The following is an 18528-nucleotide window of genomic DNA, read 5'->3' as shown; positions in this document are numbered from 1 at the left end:
TGCTATATGCCTGTACTACATCTTTAAAGATGAAATTAACTATCAAGACAAAAGGATCGTTGGTGATCCTGCAAGATTTCCTGCATTCCTTTCGTAAGTAATTAAACTGTCTTACGTTATTCTATAGAAAAATTACTTTCGATAATTTTGAATGAAATAGTTACATCATCGTCAAGATTTGATAAATAGGAACATTTGACTATATTGATTTTAATCTTAAGTACCAACTACGAGTAATAACAATAAAATAGAGAGAGCTTTTCAGTGAAAAATCCTCCTAATTTTTTAATTTATTTATCCTAAATGTTTTATTGATGAGCAATAAGGTATTAATAATTTTTGAGATTAAAATAGAATAGAATTCTTAGAAAAACATGTACATATTTATATCTTGTTAAAAAAACAATGATAATTTTGTATTTCAGAACGGTAATATTTGCAATGGAAGGCATTGGCGTGGTAATGCCTGTTGAAAATGCCATGAAAAAGCCTCAACACTTCCTTGGGTGCCCCAGTGTGCTGGTCATAGCCATGACTGCTATAATGCTGCTGTACGGATCTCTAGGACTGTTCGGATATTTCAAGTACGGAGATGTGCTTAGAGGTTCGATCACTTTGAACCTACCCGTCGATGACTGGTTAGTATTTAATTATGATCCTAGGTTGACCTTTAAAAAGCTTTTTGTCTACCTAATCACAACTTTTTAATTAAAATAGACTCTCCCTCTGATAAGCGTAAAATCTCAATCACTATCACACTTCGATGCTTCATTTTATGAGGTAGAATGAATGAAATTTTTTTAATTAGTTAACAAAAATAAATTATGATTACCTAAAATACAGATATTTTTTGGTACCTACATAGGTATGTACCATACCTACTGTAACTTTAATAGTAATTTTTCAGGCCAGCAATTTGTGCAAAATGCTTCATAGCGCTGTCGATACTGTTTACGTATCCCCTTCACTTCTTTGTGGTGATAGACATCATCACAAGGTGCACCAAACCATACATCAAAGAGGAACATCAGAACATCATACAAGTTATTGCAAGAACGGCAATCGTCATTTTTTGCGGTAAGATGAGATTTTACTCGTATAACTTCGTTCGTTCGTTCGTTCGTTTCAGCCGAAAGACGTCCACTGCTGGACAAAGGCCTCCCCCAAGGATTTCCACAAAGACCGGTCCTGCGCCGCTTGCATCCAGGTACTTCCCGCGACCTTCACCAGATCGTCGGTCCACCTAGTGGGAGGCCTGCCCACGCTACGTCTTCCAGCTCGTGGTCGCCACTCAAGAACTTTCCTGCCCCAGCGTATAACTTACTTTTGGTAAATTATAAAGATCATAAAACCCAGGACTGATACTGAAAACTCTAAAACCTGAAGGCATAGCAGTATAGTAATGTATGAAGGTGAAGCTTTACAAAGCACAGCCGTCAGTCTGAATAAACCAGCGATTGCAGCACATGAATTCCGACACGGGGATCATACGTATGACTTTTCCTATTGGCCCACATGATAGAAGGAAGGCAATTTGAGTGTAACTACTCAATACCTATTATGATTAGGCACCTAACAGGATTCTTATGCTAAGGAAACCCAAGTCTGTATTGGTTTGATAGCCAATTTTCCGAAATGAATAATTCCATTCATGGTGCTCTTAAGAAACTCTTTGCTTAGCCAATGTTTTCGAAATGTATGTACTCAGGAAGTTATCTATGCGCAGACCACCGATTTTTAGTCGGCCGATAGTTGGGCCCGATTCTAATTTTTATGAAGAATCAATCGGTGTAATGTGCGCACTTCCATCCATACATGCCCATACTGATTAACTGCCCGACTCTACTACGGGTCGACAAAAAATCGGTGGTGGTGGCGCCTAGGCTAAATTGACGAGATTAGATGCTATTGTAATGTAGAAAATAAAAAGACCCATACGATCCCCGTGAGAAGCAAGATATTTAACATAATATACTCTATAAGTATCAACGTATGTCTAAAATTGTATTGTCTCCGACGGAATTGAAGCCGTGACCCCATTGTCAAATCGTTTACTAACTACTGAGCCAAGGACGCAGAACGATGAACCGTACCGAAAATATACCAAGCGAAAATAAATTTACTATCTTTTTCGTCATAACAAATTATTTTTTAAATGTCTATCCGCTGGGCGTGTTTTGAAATAATTGGAGACTTGTAACAGTTGCTGTTTTAAACATAGTTACCTACTACTGAAAGTTATTCTGGACATTATAATTTTCTGGCTACTTTCTTTTTATAAGACATCATTCCTCACAACCAAAATAAAATGCCTGCTAAGCTTGCATGCTTTTGTTTCCTAGATCAAAATCAGACCACCAATATTTATACAAATCACTACAATTTAAAGTTATTTATTGATACAGATATAATAAATAATTGCCTTAGGGAAAAACCTCAAGATTATAAAGTAAATCAAGTATTTAATTACCAGCATTTTATTCATAAATACAACAATATCTTAAATGTTCATGCGTTACAGGTGGAATTGGCATTGCATTGCCAATGTTGGAGCAAATCATCAACTTGGTTGGTGCTCTTTTCTACTCCATCCTCGGGCTCATCATTCCTGGAGTCATCGAGACGGTGTTCCTGTGGGAAAACCTGGGAAAGTACAACTGGATTCTCTGGAAAAACATCTGTATCGTTCTATTTGGGCTACTGGCCTTGGTGTCAGGGTGCACTGTTACCATTATGGACATTATTGAAAAGTTGAATGTGAAAACTGAATGAAATGTGTTTTAAGCAATAGTAATAGAATTTTAGATAAGAAACTTCGAAGATATGAACACTTTATTTATAAGTCCATTCTACTATAATGCCTTGGTTAATAAAAAAAATTAGAAATCCAACATAGGTTTTAATTAATCCATTGTTCACACAGTCTGATTTCTCTATTGAGAAAAAAAAAGTCTTAATATAGCACACAATTTAAAAGGTTGTATTGCAGAAATTATTTTTCCACAAATTATTTTTAGCAGAACGAGCACTCTTTATTATCTTGGATTAGAACTGAAACTGACCTTTCCACCTGAAAGTGCCAATTTTATTTCCAAGTAAAAACTTTTTCATGCAACAAAAACTTCAGTAAAACTGATCAATTTATTGATGGATCAATTAAAATTAATGTGTAATTCTGTAAATCCAGGTATTCAGACCTTTGGAAGTACTTTCCGTATAGCACGTTAGATTTAAACACGTGGCTTCATTCATTGACTCCTGATTCACTCGTGCGCAGCGCCGCCAAGTGCGCAGTTGCTAAATAGAGCTGGCAAAATTTGTTATGAAATTAATATAATTTGTTACATCAGTTAAATCGGCATTTAGTAGATTATGCTATTTCAACTAGCTCTGCCAATTTAACGGCTTAACACTGCACTGATAGAGGTATTTTTAAAATACGTCCTTAAAAAAAACTAATGATTATACAGTTCCATTGAAAAACACTTTAGTTAATTGGAGTTTTCCAAGTGGAAAATGTTTGTTTTTAAACTCTTATTACATATTTAAAAATAAATAACGCAGACTAATACTAATTACATGTGAAGAAAACAATGTCATTTGGCATACAGTTTGCTCCAGTATGCGTAGGTTGTTAGTTAAAAATAAAGGCGCTAGGGTAATTAGCGAAACCATTGCTTTCCAAGCGAGAGAAATACTTTCCAACTATTACCTTTTTCACAAAACGTAGTTGTCAACATATATTTTTCAGGGGGCACAATAGCACACCGTAAATAAACAACAAACAAACAACGGTAACAACCTTCTCATATCATAGCAGGAAGGCGCTGGATGCAGGCCGCTACCAACCGTGCGATGTGGAAGTCATTGGGGAAGGCCTATGTTCAGCAGTGGACGTCCTGTGGCTGAAATGAAGATGATGAATCTTCTTATATCGTTTCTGTGTATTTTAACGCTTTTAATGTGAAATATCACAGTGATAATATCAAACTTGAACTACGAGTATATTTGTCACTTTCAATATTTATATTATAATCTCTATCCTTCGTACAGTGCTACTGAATTGTCTCTACATTCGCTGTATATTATTAATTCATCACTACGAATATCTTTGGTACAAAACAGTTCTTACGGTGAGACACAGATAACATAATATGTATTGTGCGTGCAGCTCTAGTAAGTTCCTTTTTCTGTCTCATGTTTATATTTATTTAAACCTATTGTTATTTAACTGACTTCTTTTAAAAACCTATTTACATATTCAAGGTCTCTATGAGCTCTCGGTATGAGCTAGAAGATAGGCATCGTTTAGTTTCTATAGGCTGCCGTATCGTCTATATTAAATTGCTAATAAGCTCTACAATTGTGAAGGGAATTGGTGAATTAACAATTTTCTGATTAAGATTAGGATTATTAGGAATCGTAATAATAGTTTAAAATTGGTTATAAAATACAATCGCAAAACGTAAATTATTTTTTATATTATAATTTCAAATTACCTTATAAGGTAGGACGTGGCTCAAGCAACGGAGCAACTTTCGTCAAGGCCCATCAAGCCGAGTAAACATAACATTAGTAACGGTATTTGTATATTCCTTACACGTTTTATTCATGATAAGTTATTGTCTTTTAAGTGTTATTTTATCCTCAAAAAGTTTAAAACTTGTTTCCAATTCCATACAAACGCTACGTTAGGCGCTATTCTCTACTTCAAGTCAATGTTCCCGCTAATTTATGCACAGTGGTGCATAGATAGATATATGAATCAGCAATTCTCATCTTTTTAGGATTCCGTGCCCTATTTTGAAATCACCATACATAAGATTTATGTGGGCAGTCCCCTGTATGAATGCACCAAGCTATATAACCAGTGGTTAGGTGGTTAGTAACCACCAACAGGCAAATATGGCGAGACATCGTGAGGAGAGCAACATCCTTCTACAACAATCCACACTCCTGACGACCACGACCACCATCAAGAGTGTAACGAACTGAGAAAATATAACTCTCAAACAGGATTCGATTTTCGATCGATAAAATGATCTCAACAAACCAGAGAATGACTAATCGACTCAATAAACGGAGCGTCGTTTTATTTATGGCAAACCAATCTCGTGACTCTAGCGAGTTGAATCGTATATTGATAAATTGACAGATCGTTACAGACCGGTTTTTGTACAGTATTAATAAAATTTTCCTTGTTTAACATCTTGAAGATCCGCAAGCGTTTAATAATCTTTTAACTCAGCAATGTGATAAAACTACGTGATTAACTAAGTATTATAAATCCCATGTACACATTCTTTATTCTAGATACCTACCAACATCCACTTACATCATTCTAAATATATCAATGTTAATTTATTTAAACTTTTAGCACACTTATAAACAATGCACTGTAGCTGTGTTTATATGGGAGTTGAGATAAAGGACTACTTCAATCTGCAATAAAGCTAATACGTATCAAAGGTCATGAGTTCATTTAAATTTAGTCGTTACAAAAGTAGAAAGCCATATTAATAATTATGTCAAATTCTTATCTAATTTTGGGAACTAACAATCTTAGCCCTTACGCTCTTCTCGCTGCCAGACTGTAGGTATCACGTGGGAATTTTCTAAACCTATTTATACAGACGCCTACAGTGTCAAGTGTGCCAAATATTCATATTGTTTTGTATTCACTTCAGTAGTTAATTAGGACTTGAGTTACTCTAACGTACGAGTATTAGTAATGAAGTTCCCGTACAATCTCAAAATTGGAAAATATTTTATTCAAAGCTGAACGTAAGTAGGTACATCTGTAAGGCAAAGAAGAGTTAGAGATAGCTTTTCAAAGGATTAAAATAAACAAAACGAATTTAATCTACCTAATGCTCAGCCAATTTTATCACTAGCAACCAATTCTCATGACAACGCGGCGCTATTTGTTTATTTATAGAAGCTACATGCAATGAATGTTGCTACAATAATAAGATTATTGTTTATGTCCAACCTAGCATTCCGTGACGTCTGAAATTAGAAACAGAAAACACAAAATGCGGATATTAGTGCAAAAGATAGAGTTTTCAGATGGATCCATTACGATAGTTTTCCTGTTCGAATTTTACTTGAATGCTTTAAGAAAAGCTCCAACAAACATTTAAACATACACGAAAACCGAAGTGCAGACTGGACATGAATACATTCTACGGGTACTTCTAACCTTCCGCATTTGGGTTTCCTTAGATTTCTCACTTCGACGAATTTTTACAGGTCTTTATTCTTTAGTATATGACTTGTAATTTATATTAAACTTTAATGAGAATGTATTAGTCTCATTATACTCACTGTTATAGCAAGAGAGGGCTACCAGGCATGCAGCGCGGCGATCTGGCTTTTTTAACGCAATCTTTCTCGTGAATACCATATCCCCACACGTAATCGGCTCAAATGAAGCGCATCTACTATGCAAGAAATGTAAGTAAAATGTATTTCATAAAACTGTATCAAAATATTGTGTTATTATTGGAAAGTTTTACAAAACAGTGACTGACAGGCGATTTCCTTCAGGAATAACTTAGCGGCTGAAAGATCACCTAATGGCATAGAAAACCTTTTTAAGCGTGTTTAAATAAACTTAACGTTAATTTCATCGAAATGTGTAGTTTTAGCTTCAAATCTTTTTGCCATAATAGTCGAATAATATGGCTCTTAAAAATATTAATTTCGATACAGTTAAAAAGTAAAGGTAAGTAAATATGACGTTTAAGTAGGTATTTTTTGTATTTTTGGAATAAATAACAGGACACTGCCCACTCTGAATTTATGTTACAATGTTTTACTGAACAAAGTGTACATATTTATAACATTCAATTCCTTAGTATGTGAATTCTAGACATAATTATGTTAATTACTTACATTCATGATCGCCCAGATTAATGTACATATAATTTGTGCCAAAAATACCGCTACATTCAGAGTACAATGTATCTCTATCACCGAACCGATCTCACTTTGAAAGATCTGTATGACGTAGCAACTGTCTAGTTCGAGATCCAATTAGAAAAAGGGAAACGCATTTTATTCATTAACCCCTGGGTTTTTCATTACACGTTTGCGCGGAAACAACATAATTATTACTATTAACCTGAGTAGGTAATCGGAGGAAAATGCTGATGAAATCACTCCGTTGGTTTACCAACATGATTGAATTTGTCTCTGAATCTAAAAAAAATACGTTGGTGACTTGAGTATAAAAAAGAAAATTACGGGGACTTATCCTACCACATTTTCCCACCACTGCAACTCCTGTATAGCCAGGATCTACAGTGAAGGTGCAATAGTATTAATAAGTGACATGAGTAAAAGTGATGAAATTTACGAGTAATTTTCACTGCTTTCAAGATTCGCCAATCTCTCTTCAACTCTACCGTCATTTTGGCAAGAAAACGAATTCATAAATAATAAACAATAGTAGCGAAATTTCATACCAAGCATAACAGACATAAACCCCAGGTTATTAAGCGATCTGGAATACGGGTGCTCATGCCAAAAGCGCATGTCTGTGAGGTATTATACTTAAGTATTTATAAACCTCATCATAGTAATACATAGCCGACCATTGACTGTTGCGACGCGCAGCGCGAAACATGTCGTGCGACTGCGTACATTATAAAACAAATATCGTAAACAAAACATAGCGTCAGTGAGTGGTTAATAAAGTTTCAGCAGGAATTTCAAGACTGTGATAATGTCAAATAGCTACAATATGAAGGAGTTCAGCTCGACGTAAGTTTATTAGTGTATCTTCAGTATTTTGTTATCAAGGATCGCGAATTAAAATCAACTCGTGATCGTCGATAAACTTTCTAATGTTACAGTTCGATACAACTGTAAAATTAAAGAAATTGAAAATGATTTTAGATTTAAAACTTATGCACCTTATCAATTCTAAAACACTCCAACTAAAAAACTCCAAGTTCTGCAAACGTAAGGTATAAGAATAAAACGGTCCTCATGTTTCAACAAATTAAGACACTTTTTTAAATAAATGTCCTTTAACTCTAATGTTTTCTTCTCTTTAAATCTTACAGCTATTTTGTCACAATCTAACTTTTTGATGCAAAGGTTATCCAATAAAAGTTCTAAGGTTAAGTTTCAAAGTTAATTACATATTTTATTACGCGCTAGCAAAAACATTTTGTAATTTCAATGACTAAACTAGGTAAATTGTAAGAATTTGACGACCAAATGAAACGAGTTGATACGATATTGATCTAACGTCACTTAAAAATACCTTTTGTGTAATATTTCATCGGGCATTATATTTCGCCGGGTTGAAATATTTACATTTCGTTAACGTATCTATTTGCTATCCGACAAACGAACGGCAAACTATTCGTAGAGCATGTAGGCGTTATAACGGCTTATATGAAATGGCGCCAAAGTTTGTGCAACTACGCGACAATTTTGCCAATAGATTTAAAAGGAGGATTTAATTTTTATCCACCAGTTTAAATCCGTACCGCGCGGGAATAACTTGACATGTCATTTTTGCGTACTTTTCAGGGGAGCGATTTTAAAGTTTAGAGTTCTCTGGTAAATCGGAATTAATGATAATTGATATTTTTATGATTGAAATAAGCTAATTTGATGCGTATCTTTCGATTGGCGTAAGAATTTGATTAAATTATCTTCTTAATCTATTAAAAAAAAGACTTGTCAAGTTGTGTACCGACGACTTGTCAAGTTATTCACCAAAGAAAAACAAACATTTAAGGTGTAAAAATTGGATTTAAGTTAATTATTTTGAATGAAGTTTAAGTAAAAAAACAAAACATAAAAATAGAAAAAAAAATTAGTAGATAGTACCTACCTATTGACTAAACTTATCCTTCTACTTTCAACTTGCTATTTAAACGTTAATTTAGTTTTAAACTATTGAAAATAGTAATAAAAGTAATAATTAACGCTTAAATATTATTAAAAATATATTTTCAGGGGTTGCTAAGTAAAAAATATTTAAAGACACTCGAAATCCTGACAATGTTATATTTTAAAAACTGCTAATGACACATATAAAATTATGATTATACGAATGTAATAGCTGGATAACTCCAAATATCCAAACTCTTGACAGTGTGCATAACTAGACAACTGCACATATCATGGATATGTTTAGTACTCAAAGGGGATCATAACTTGATAACTGTTTTTGTCAAATTATAAACGAAAATCCATAAATGTATAAGTCGACATATTAACAAATACATGTTCTGACATACATTGATAAATCGAAATATAAATGTTTGTACGAATAATATTAATTGGATATATCGTTATGTCAAATATTTATTGCCTAAATTAGAGATATTTACTTATGAACAAGAGCTGTATTTCAAGTATTTTTGGGTATTTCGAGTTGAGTTTTTTATACCAGAAGGGTATAAGGTAGAGGAAACGTTTAAGCTAATAAAAAAAAAAAGTGCAGGTCGAGATGTCAAGTTATTCCCGCGCGGTACGGAAATAGTTGTTCCTTTGTTTGTGCTAATAAGTAGTTTAAAAGGAAAATAATGTACGGTTTTATCGATTTACTACGCTTTTAATTTATACGTACCTAACATTAGGTGCCTACACACCGGAATATTCTTTGATACTAAGCAAGAAAGAAGAATGGAGATATAATTTTAATGAAATAGTATTCTGTTCTTTCTCTACTGGCTGTGCACAGTATTGAAGGTATAAGAAAAAGTATCTAATTAAAATTGGTATTCTTCTTATAGGAGATAGCTTCTTCGATAATAGTAGGTAGAGAAACCACAACAAAATTTCTGCATTATATTGTGGGAAATATTCTTACACGCCATAACAATATTCTGATTAATAAGTAATAATTACTTATTTTAAGTTTCTCCATTAATGAAATAGGTTAACTTAATTGGTTGTATTCTCAGCAAGGACAACAAAAGTGCGTTTCTAATTATTATTGTCATTATAGAAGTGACGAGTTAACGTAATATTATTTCGTCATTAATTAATAGACAATAACATGAATCACTGATCCCTACACAGACACATTTTATTAACGATTTGGAAATCTGCCAGTCAGCAAACTGAAAATGTATCAACTGATGATGTCTATTCATGTAATTTGTATTTCGCGTATCTACCTACATAAAATGGCTTTCGGTCAGATACCTTTAGAAAGGTTCTTGGTTCAACCTCAGTTGGGAAAAATCTTCGTGCAATTATTTTCAGTTTCGATTGGATCTGACAGTGCAGTACCTCTAGTAGGAAAAACTTTCGAGTTCGTTTCGTTGCGTATTCAAAGTGTCATCGAAAAATTTTGTATGAAAAATTAAACAGCGCCCCCTAGGGCGGCTATAATATAGGGGGCGCTGTTTAATTTTTCATACAAAATTTTTCGATGACACTTTGAATACGCAACGAAACGAACTCGAAAGTTTTTCCTACTAGAGGTACTGTAGCAGCTGTAGGCTTGAATCGACCAGTTGCCAATCCTTTGGTTTTTGACGCATTTACCAGTTGGTAAATTAAATTACTTTAACAGAATCTGTCAATTAAACGTCTTGTTTTACTGCGAATGCGAAATAACTTCTTTGCTTTCCTACTTGCACCACACCGTCACACGTAGGTATTACAAATTGCCTGTATGTTTGTTTACTTTTACAAAATAAAGACAATTAAATAAAACCTCAACTTGTTTTGGTCCAGTAGGTGATAGATAAGTTAGGATAATGCAGACACATCCTTGAATGAACTTAAAATAAACTCGTTATTTGAGAAACGTTCTAAAATAAGTTTCACTCCGTAACTAAGTGCAATGCAACAAAGTTGCAATCTTTAGCAGATTAGGTAAAATACTTAATCTCAACAGTTAAATCATTTTTATTTTATTCTGAATGCAAAGAATAGTTATTTTAAGGTCGTCGGTCCATCGAGCAGGCGGGCTTACACACTCATGGTCTTCATTCGAGAATCAAGTTCCTCCAACTTTCCCTTAACGATTATTATCTATAACGAGTTCCCAAACAACGACCTTTCCATGATGATAATGCATGTCCTTAATATGTCTCAGTCTTGCGTCAGATCAGCCACAACGCACTTTTTCCGTAAGTTAAAAAGTAGGTTACATAAAATTATTCCTCATGATTAAGTTGTAAGTTGCAGTGATCTAGCGTCCAATCAACATTTTCCTTAGAAGCCTTGATGTGTCAACATAATTTTCCGGATAGTCAGAATGTGGAAACTTGTTTGACGCAATGATTTTACCATACATTCCTACTCACAAGTATATTGGATGCGCAATACACTTATTAAGTAGTTACTATTTTATAATATCTTCCTTAAAGTCTTTATCCTTGGTCTCACCACCATGCTTTATAGTACGTCATTTTATTTTACCTCTAGTTTACGTAAGGATCAAGTGACGCTTATTAAATTTACTTATCTCTTAGCGATTAAATACAATTTTACTGTAGTAGTTTCATTGTATGAGCTGCTACGTTTAACACTTATCATTATCTGTGGTTTAACTAATTAATTCCTTGAAATGAAGGCTTTTGTTTAGGAATAGTCGACCTTTGCTTAACAAGATTTAATTTTAAGTTATATCTCATAGTTACCTAATACATTTATAAATGCACAAGGCTAGTCACTTGAGATGATGATTATCAAATTCGATGCGCGTAGGTACTGTCATCATCAAAATAGTGCCTACTACAAAAGTGCACAGGCAAGGATACTACGCTGCGCCCGCGCTACTACAAATATGTCGGCCTTGGCATATTTTGACAAAACAACAATGTTCCTGTGCCAAATTTTTGCTATAAAAATACCGGTAGAAATTTTAAGCGATGCATGAAAACGTTTCCTCTGTATTTCTTATGTACCAAAAAATTTGTTATACGACAGACAAATCCATAATCATAATAACTCTAAAATTGTAATGAAAAACCACAACAAAGATCGGCTATTAATGTAGGAAAACAACAAATACACAATAGGTCTTATGCCCGTTTTTACAATCAATACTTAATTTTTAAGTGACCCCACCACCATACCACTATAGTGGTAACACATAATACGAATTTTGTTTGGTGGTGGAGTCGCTTAAAAATTAGGGATTGATGGTGAAAACAGCCATTAGAATCCTTACTTCCTAAAGAATGCCAAACGGAAGTTGCGAAAGTTTAATGTTAGTAGGTACCTATCTAGTCACATTCAAGATTCCGTATCATTTCATCTACACACGGGAAGAGAGAGAACTAAAAAAATAGAGCACTACGAACTCGCACTCCTATGGAATACTGAAAATTAACTTGAAAAGGCATTGGTCGTTAGTTAAAATCTACAATCAATACCTATAAACAGAATGGTTAATGCCAATTTAACCGTTATTAATGAATATGTCTTTTGCAGAGCCATAATTACGGACAATGTAAGTTACCCGTCGACTCTTACAATAAACACAATCAACACAAAATGTAAAGAAGAGGAACTAGAAAAAGCTTATGACCCATTTGAAAACAGAAAATTGGAACATCCTAATTCGTAAGTATTTTATTTAAATTGTTAAAAAAATATTTGTATAAGTTCAAGTAAAAGTATGGAGTATGCACTTATATTGTAAAGTTGAATAACCTTTTTTTTATAACAAAGCCAAGTAAAATAAAATCATGAAATTAATTCCAAAAATAAAGTCACCTCTATACAGGGTTTCAGTTGGCGCTACAGTTGCCTCTAAACTATCTCTTCTTGTCAATGATCATTTTTCTTTCTTCTTGCAGGGATGTGCAGTCCTTCGCAAATCTCCTGAAGTCATCTCTTGGATCCGGCATCCTGGCCATGCCTGCCGCTTTCAAGAACGCGGGCACTGTCATCGGCATATTTGGCACCGTCATCCTCGGCTACATTTGTACGCATTGCGTCTTTTTACTGGTACTTAACTTTTGTCTAATCTCAGATCTTAAATTGATGTGAGAAAATTCGACATCACCATGATAAGAACTTTATAATTAGGAGAAAATTTCAAGATTTTTTAAACGAGACAATTTCGAATCTCATATTCAAAAACTCTATGCTGACTCTATTTTTTCATCAAATATCGATTATTCCCAGTCGGCTATTATCGACTTATTATTGGTGTTGAAGATGTTCTTTAATAACATTAACATTGATTTTTTCCAGGTTAAAACTTCACAAGATGTCTCGAAGGTTTCGAAAGTCCCTTCACTCGGATACGCTGAGACTGTGGAGGCAGTCTTCGCTACAGGTCCTCAACCTCTTAGAAGATTTTCACGAGCATCTAGGTCGGTAAAAGAATTCCTATCATCTTATAAAAATAAAGGATAAAGTGGAACTAAACTGCTAGTTATTTTTTTTAAAGCACAATAAAATTTACCACACATTAAAATCAAACTCTAGGTAGAATCACGTAATCCATTAATTAATTAAGTTTTCTTATCACTTTATTAAAAGTGAATTGGTAATTATATAAATGTCATGTCATTGAAGGTATCACCAGTATCACTTAGATAAGTTTAAATGTGTCTAAAAATTGTCACAAACCAAGACTAAATAAATATACCTATGATATTTTATCAGTAAAGCTATTCATGATGATAATTCTGATTCACATGGTGAGTAGTATCTTTGTGCAAAGGAGTATCGTACCAATTAAAGTAAAAATACAAAGTCGACCGCTTCTCCTTGAGTTTGATATAATTAGTCACAGTCGATCAAAAGACCAAACGAATTGAAATCGTCTTTGAATTTACGGCGTAGTAGTGCGATGATTTGTAAAAATAAATACTTTTCAGTATAGTACTAATAGTTATTTTAGCCACCAAAAGGCCTGAAGCTATATTTACCGATACATACAATGTTAATGGCAATGTAACAATAGTAATAAATTCTGTTATGTAAGTATAACATTTGATCAGTATGATGGATCTATGTTACATAATGCGCATCTGATGCATTGCTTACCTAATTAAATCCTATAATACTTTATACATATAGATCATCTCCGAGATAATACAATACATACGTGAGCTTATCCAATGATGATACAATGTGGTTTCTAATTAATATTTATTAACCACTCCAGAGTCTTACTTCATGTAATTAAGTATGGAGAGCTATGAGAAAAATCTCATTCAGAACCATGGTCATTTTCTACTCTAGGTAGGTATAGATCGTTTCATCCACGAAGATGCGCCCTACCAATTTTTGGTCGAGGGAAGTGCGGGGAGTGGGGTGTTTGATCACATGCACATGCACACTACAATAATGATGCTCGGATTGCTCATGTCATGGATAATTTAGCGTCTATACCGATAACACTGAAACGTTAGCGGAAGTTTTCGTGGATGAAACGATCTGTAGGCCTTACTTATTGCTGGCTCTGGTATTACTTTTCAGCATTATAAAAGCAATTTAACCAGTTGTAAGCATTATCTTCAATTTGTTTTCTTTTTTTATTTCAGAATATTTATAGACTGGGCTATGGCTTTTACGATTCTTGGCGCCTGTGCAGTGTATGTCATATTGCTCGTCGATTCTGTTGTACAGGTAAGTTGGAACCTCGACAGCTCTACCATTTCGTAACGTAACAACAATGTTGCTGATACACGTGAAATGAAGTAAATCTATATATATAAAAGAAAGTCGTGTTAGTTACTTCGCTTATAACTCAAGAACGGCTGAACCGATTTAGCTGAAAATTGTCAGGGAGGTAGTTTAGAGCCAGTAGAAGGACATAGGATACTTTTTATCCCGTTCGAAATTAAAAAAAAGTCTGCTTATTTATTGCCATTAAGGCGGATCAAAGTTCGCCGGGTCAGCTAGTTACTACATAATTATTTTGATATCAGATTAGGATAGTCTATTTTTATCAATGCACGTATTTTCATTTGAGATTGTACTCATGAACAAACCTCCTCTACCTCTACCTTCCTACCTTGAAAAGTATTCATTTAAATACCTAATTTGAAAATTATACCGTTCTCGTTTTCTTCTTCCAGGTTATAAACCACTTCTATCCAGAAAACAAGATAACCAATACGATGTACTGTCTCATGTTCTTGGTGCCAATCCTGATTTTTACCCAGATCAGGAATTTGAAGTACCTCGCCCCATTCTCTGGCTTCGCGAATCTGCTACTAGTGCTGACATTTGTCATCTGCCTGTATTACATTTGCACCGACTTCCCGGATATCGCTTATAAGCCCATGTCTGTCGATATAGGAAGACTGCCCTTATTCATCGGGTGAGTTTCAATTTTACATTCTGTTTAGCCAAAAATTGTAGAGTTGAACTCTTCACTTGGAGAATATGACTGATTTACGTTCTCAGTATAAAAGCACTTGTAATTGGTCCCTTAACATAGGCACCTAATAAGTAATGGTTTTATGTTTGCGTCAGAAGTGCAGTTATGAATCAACCTGATTTTCCAAAAATAATATGAGTAAACGTTTTTCCAAAAACAATACGAATCCATTCAGTCAACTGCGCTTTTGATGACATAATCGAAAATTATGACATCATGGTTGATGATCACATTGATATCACCAGCACAGTTAGTAGAGTCATAAAGGCTCATGAGTAAAATTGTTTAATTATACTCTACCTAATAACTCTATCCATTTTATACATACCTACTTAATTTATATGAAAATCTATTTCAGCACAGTTATATTCGCAATGGAAGGCATCGGTGTTGTGTTGCCAGTTGAGAACGCCATGGCCAAGCCGAAGCACTTCCTCGGCTGCCCTGGAGTCCTCAACATCACTATGACCGTGGTAGTCGTACTATACATGCTGATGGGAGTCTTGGGCTACGTCAAGTACGGAGAAGATGCTTTGGGCAGTATCACGCTCAATCTACCGACGGATAAAGGCGAAATGTAAGATGATCTACCTACTTTAATTTCTCTTTTTATCGATATTACCTAAAATCGTAAAATCAGGATCAATGCTATTAGTCGTATCTGTGGTTGTAATGTAGTTTTCAAGAGACTTATTTCCACTGGGATTCTACGATTACGAATTGCTAAGGATTGCCGCACACGGGGCACCTGCCACAACGACAAAAGGCTGCCACTGGCATATATACATAAATTTTTGTAGTTATGGCCGGTGGCCCGTGTGCGGCGACCCTATAGCTTCAGTATCAATCAGTAGGTAACCCCAACCGTTACAAAATCCACACACAGCTATTAAAACTGATGTTCATGTCGGCCCTTTGGTGTAGTGGTTCAGAACGGACTACTATGTCGAGGGATCCCGGGTTCGATTCCCGGCCGGGCAGAAATTGAAATGATGAATTTTAATTTATGTTGCCTATTTAATTTTAATTCATTAGGTATGTATTTAAAAAGTATATAATAAGTAGTATTATCCGTTAAGCTAGCACCCATAACACAGGCATATAAGTTGCTTACTTTGGGGCTAGCTGGCGCTGTGTGAAATTGACCAAAGAATTATTATATTTATTATTTATTTCATTCATTCAAATTTCAGTCCAGCGCTACTGGCCAAGATTTTCATCGTGCTGGCCATCTTCTTCACATACACGCTGCAGTTCTACGTGCCCATGGAGATCGTGTGGCGCAACACTCAGGAGCACGTGGCTAAGAAGTACCACAACATCGCCCAGTCTGTTATGAGGGCTGTCTTTGCGATTCTCACGGGTAAGTTCTACAACAGAACGTCCAATTAAAAACTAAAAATAAAGGTAGGTACCTATAGTCTGATGTGCTGTCGTCTGTATCTCTACATGGTACCAGTAGGTAAGTAGGTACCTATTTAATTGAGTACATCGATGTTATAAAATATATAAATGATACAAATTGTCTGTGTTGGTATGCGATTTGTAAAAGCGATGCATCTTGCATTTACTTATATCCTGATGTCCTTACCTTTGGATTCGGGATGTGGTCCTAATATGCCTACATGAATTATGAAACTGACTTATCGCTTCTGTGAAAAGGGACTGAACAAATAAAAGTGATCTTTAAATTATCTAAATTTCACTCACCCTGAACTTCAATACTTGACACGAATGATTCCAGCCATTTAAGGTTCATCCTTACCCGCTTAAAGGCCTATTCAGACCTAAGCGGTATTCGCTACCATCTGCGGCAGAGAAAACCCAGTGGGTATGCGGTAATAATACTGTTCAGACCTAAGCGGTATTCGCTACCGTCTGCGGCAGAGAAAACGCTCTAGCCGCGGTACTTGATACTAAATACCTGAGTGAAACCCGCGTGGTATGTACTTCTACCCTCAGCGGCAGCGAATATCGCTCAGGTCGCTCTAGCCGCGATACTTGATACTAAATACCTGAGCGAAACCCGTGCGGTATGTAGGTACTCTACACACAGCGGCAGCGAATATCGCTCAGGTTTGAATAGGCCTTTAGTTTAAAAAATATTAAGTACAAGTGTCTTCTTTCTTTTCGTTTCAGTGATTGCCGCAGCCACCTTACCCCGGCTGGAACAGGTGATAGGCCTTGAAGGAGCGTTCTTCTATTCATTCCTCGGGCTTATCGCACCTTCCATCCTGGACTTGATATTCAGATGGGAGAGAGCTCTCGGCAAATACAAGTGGATCCTCATCAAAGATACGCTTCTAATATTGTTTGGCTCGTTCGTCCTTGTGACAGGAGTAACGCAAAGTATCAGAGAAATTATCCGGACTCATAATTCGTGAAACAACTGTGACTGTGTTAATTTGCTTGTAAATACAGTATTACCTTTATTTTTGTATTAATATTAAATAGATTATAATATTTGTGGTTTTGATTGTCGAATAAACCCTCGATTTTTATGATCACGTGATGCAAGAACATGATTTTTCATTCAAAAAACTGTCTTACACCTTCTGATTGAACCTCAATCGAACCGCTTTATGTTGTGTAATTTAAGTAAAGTATAAGTACAGTCATTACTTATTATTTAAATTTAAATTGCATTCGGAAAGATAATCATGCAGGCACTGAGCAAGTAATGGTATGCAGGCATACAAAATTAAAATAATTACTGGGGAGCGAGACGAGAAGCAAACTTTTTTTAATGACTTCGTGTGCTTTGCATTACTCTTATGGCCAGTGACGAATAATTTAAATTAAATTAATTAATTAATTAAGTTTACTGTTTATTCAAGTGATAAAAAAATGAAATAAACAGATTGTACCTACAATATCATACGTAAAAATTACATTGTAGATTGTTTTAGTAAATAAATAAAAGATGATCCCCCACATTAAGTACAAACAAGACGTATTAAATGATAAATTAGGGAGTATAAAAGTAGTAAAGATGAGGCACTTTACGAAGACCAGCACCGACAATACTAACCATTCTTGTTCCTTCTTTTCCTGAATTTCCCGATTTTCCCGCAGAAAATTCGCATCGCAACCTATAGCCCATCTTTGGGTAATGCACAATTGCACTAGCCGTGAAATCCATAAAAAAGTAACCATAAAAAAAACAAAAGTCAGCAGAAATCCCGCCAATTTTCAAA

General features: G+C 34.9%; 2 protein-coding genes across 4 annotated transcripts in view; both read left to right on the top strand.

Moving 5' to 3' along the window:
• The window catches only part of LOC114355298 (proton-coupled amino acid transporter-like protein pathetic), a 7502-nt gene extending 4611 nt beyond the window's left edge, over positions 1–2891 (top strand). The window contains exons 5-8 of the mRNA XM_028308079.1: positions 1–93; positions 426–638; positions 908–1077; positions 2522–2891. The exon at positions 1–93 is cut by the window's left edge and continues 152 nt beyond it. Of these exons, the coding sequence (XP_028163880.1) occupies positions 1–93; positions 426–638; positions 908–1077; positions 2522–2772 (727 nt within the window). The 3' untranslated portion in view covers positions 2773–2891. The remainder of the gene's footprint in view (positions 94–425; positions 639–907; positions 1078–2521) is intronic.
• A 2787-nt stretch (positions 2892–5678) lies between these two features.
• Positions 5679–17794, top strand: LOC114355288 (proton-coupled amino acid transporter-like protein pathetic). Of its 3 annotated transcripts, none has more exons than XM_028308059.1 (10): positions 5679–5784; positions 6336–6456; positions 12421–12552; positions 12789–12939; positions 13189–13310; positions 14490–14574; positions 15027–15271; positions 15690–15908; positions 16525–16694; positions 17471–17794. In XM_028308059.1, the coding sequence occupies exons 2-10, from the start codon at positions 6446–6448 to the stop codon at positions 17713–17715; spliced, it is 1380 nt and encodes a 459-aa protein (XP_028163860.1). In that variant the 5' UTR covers positions 5679–5784; positions 6336–6445; the 3' UTR covers positions 17716–17794. The 3 variants fall into 3 exon arrangements, with proteins under 3 accessions (XP_028163860.1, XP_028163861.1, XP_028163859.1); XM_028308060.1 differs by having other exon boundaries at positions 5685–5788; XM_028308058.1 differs by lacking the exons at positions 5679–5784; positions 6336–6456 and adding an exon at positions 7581–7767.
• The last annotated feature ends 734 nt before the right edge of the window (positions 17795–18528 follow it).

The sequence above is a fragment of the Ostrinia furnacalis genome, unplaced genomic scaffold (assembly GCF_004193835.3).
Source record: "Ostrinia furnacalis isolate ACB-3 unplaced genomic scaffold, ASM419383v2 OfSCF2378, whole genome shotgun sequence".
In the NCBI taxonomy this organism is placed as follows: domain Eukaryota; kingdom Metazoa; phylum Arthropoda; class Insecta; order Lepidoptera; family Crambidae; genus Ostrinia; species Ostrinia furnacalis.
This window is presented reverse-complemented; position numbering and strand designations above follow the sequence as displayed.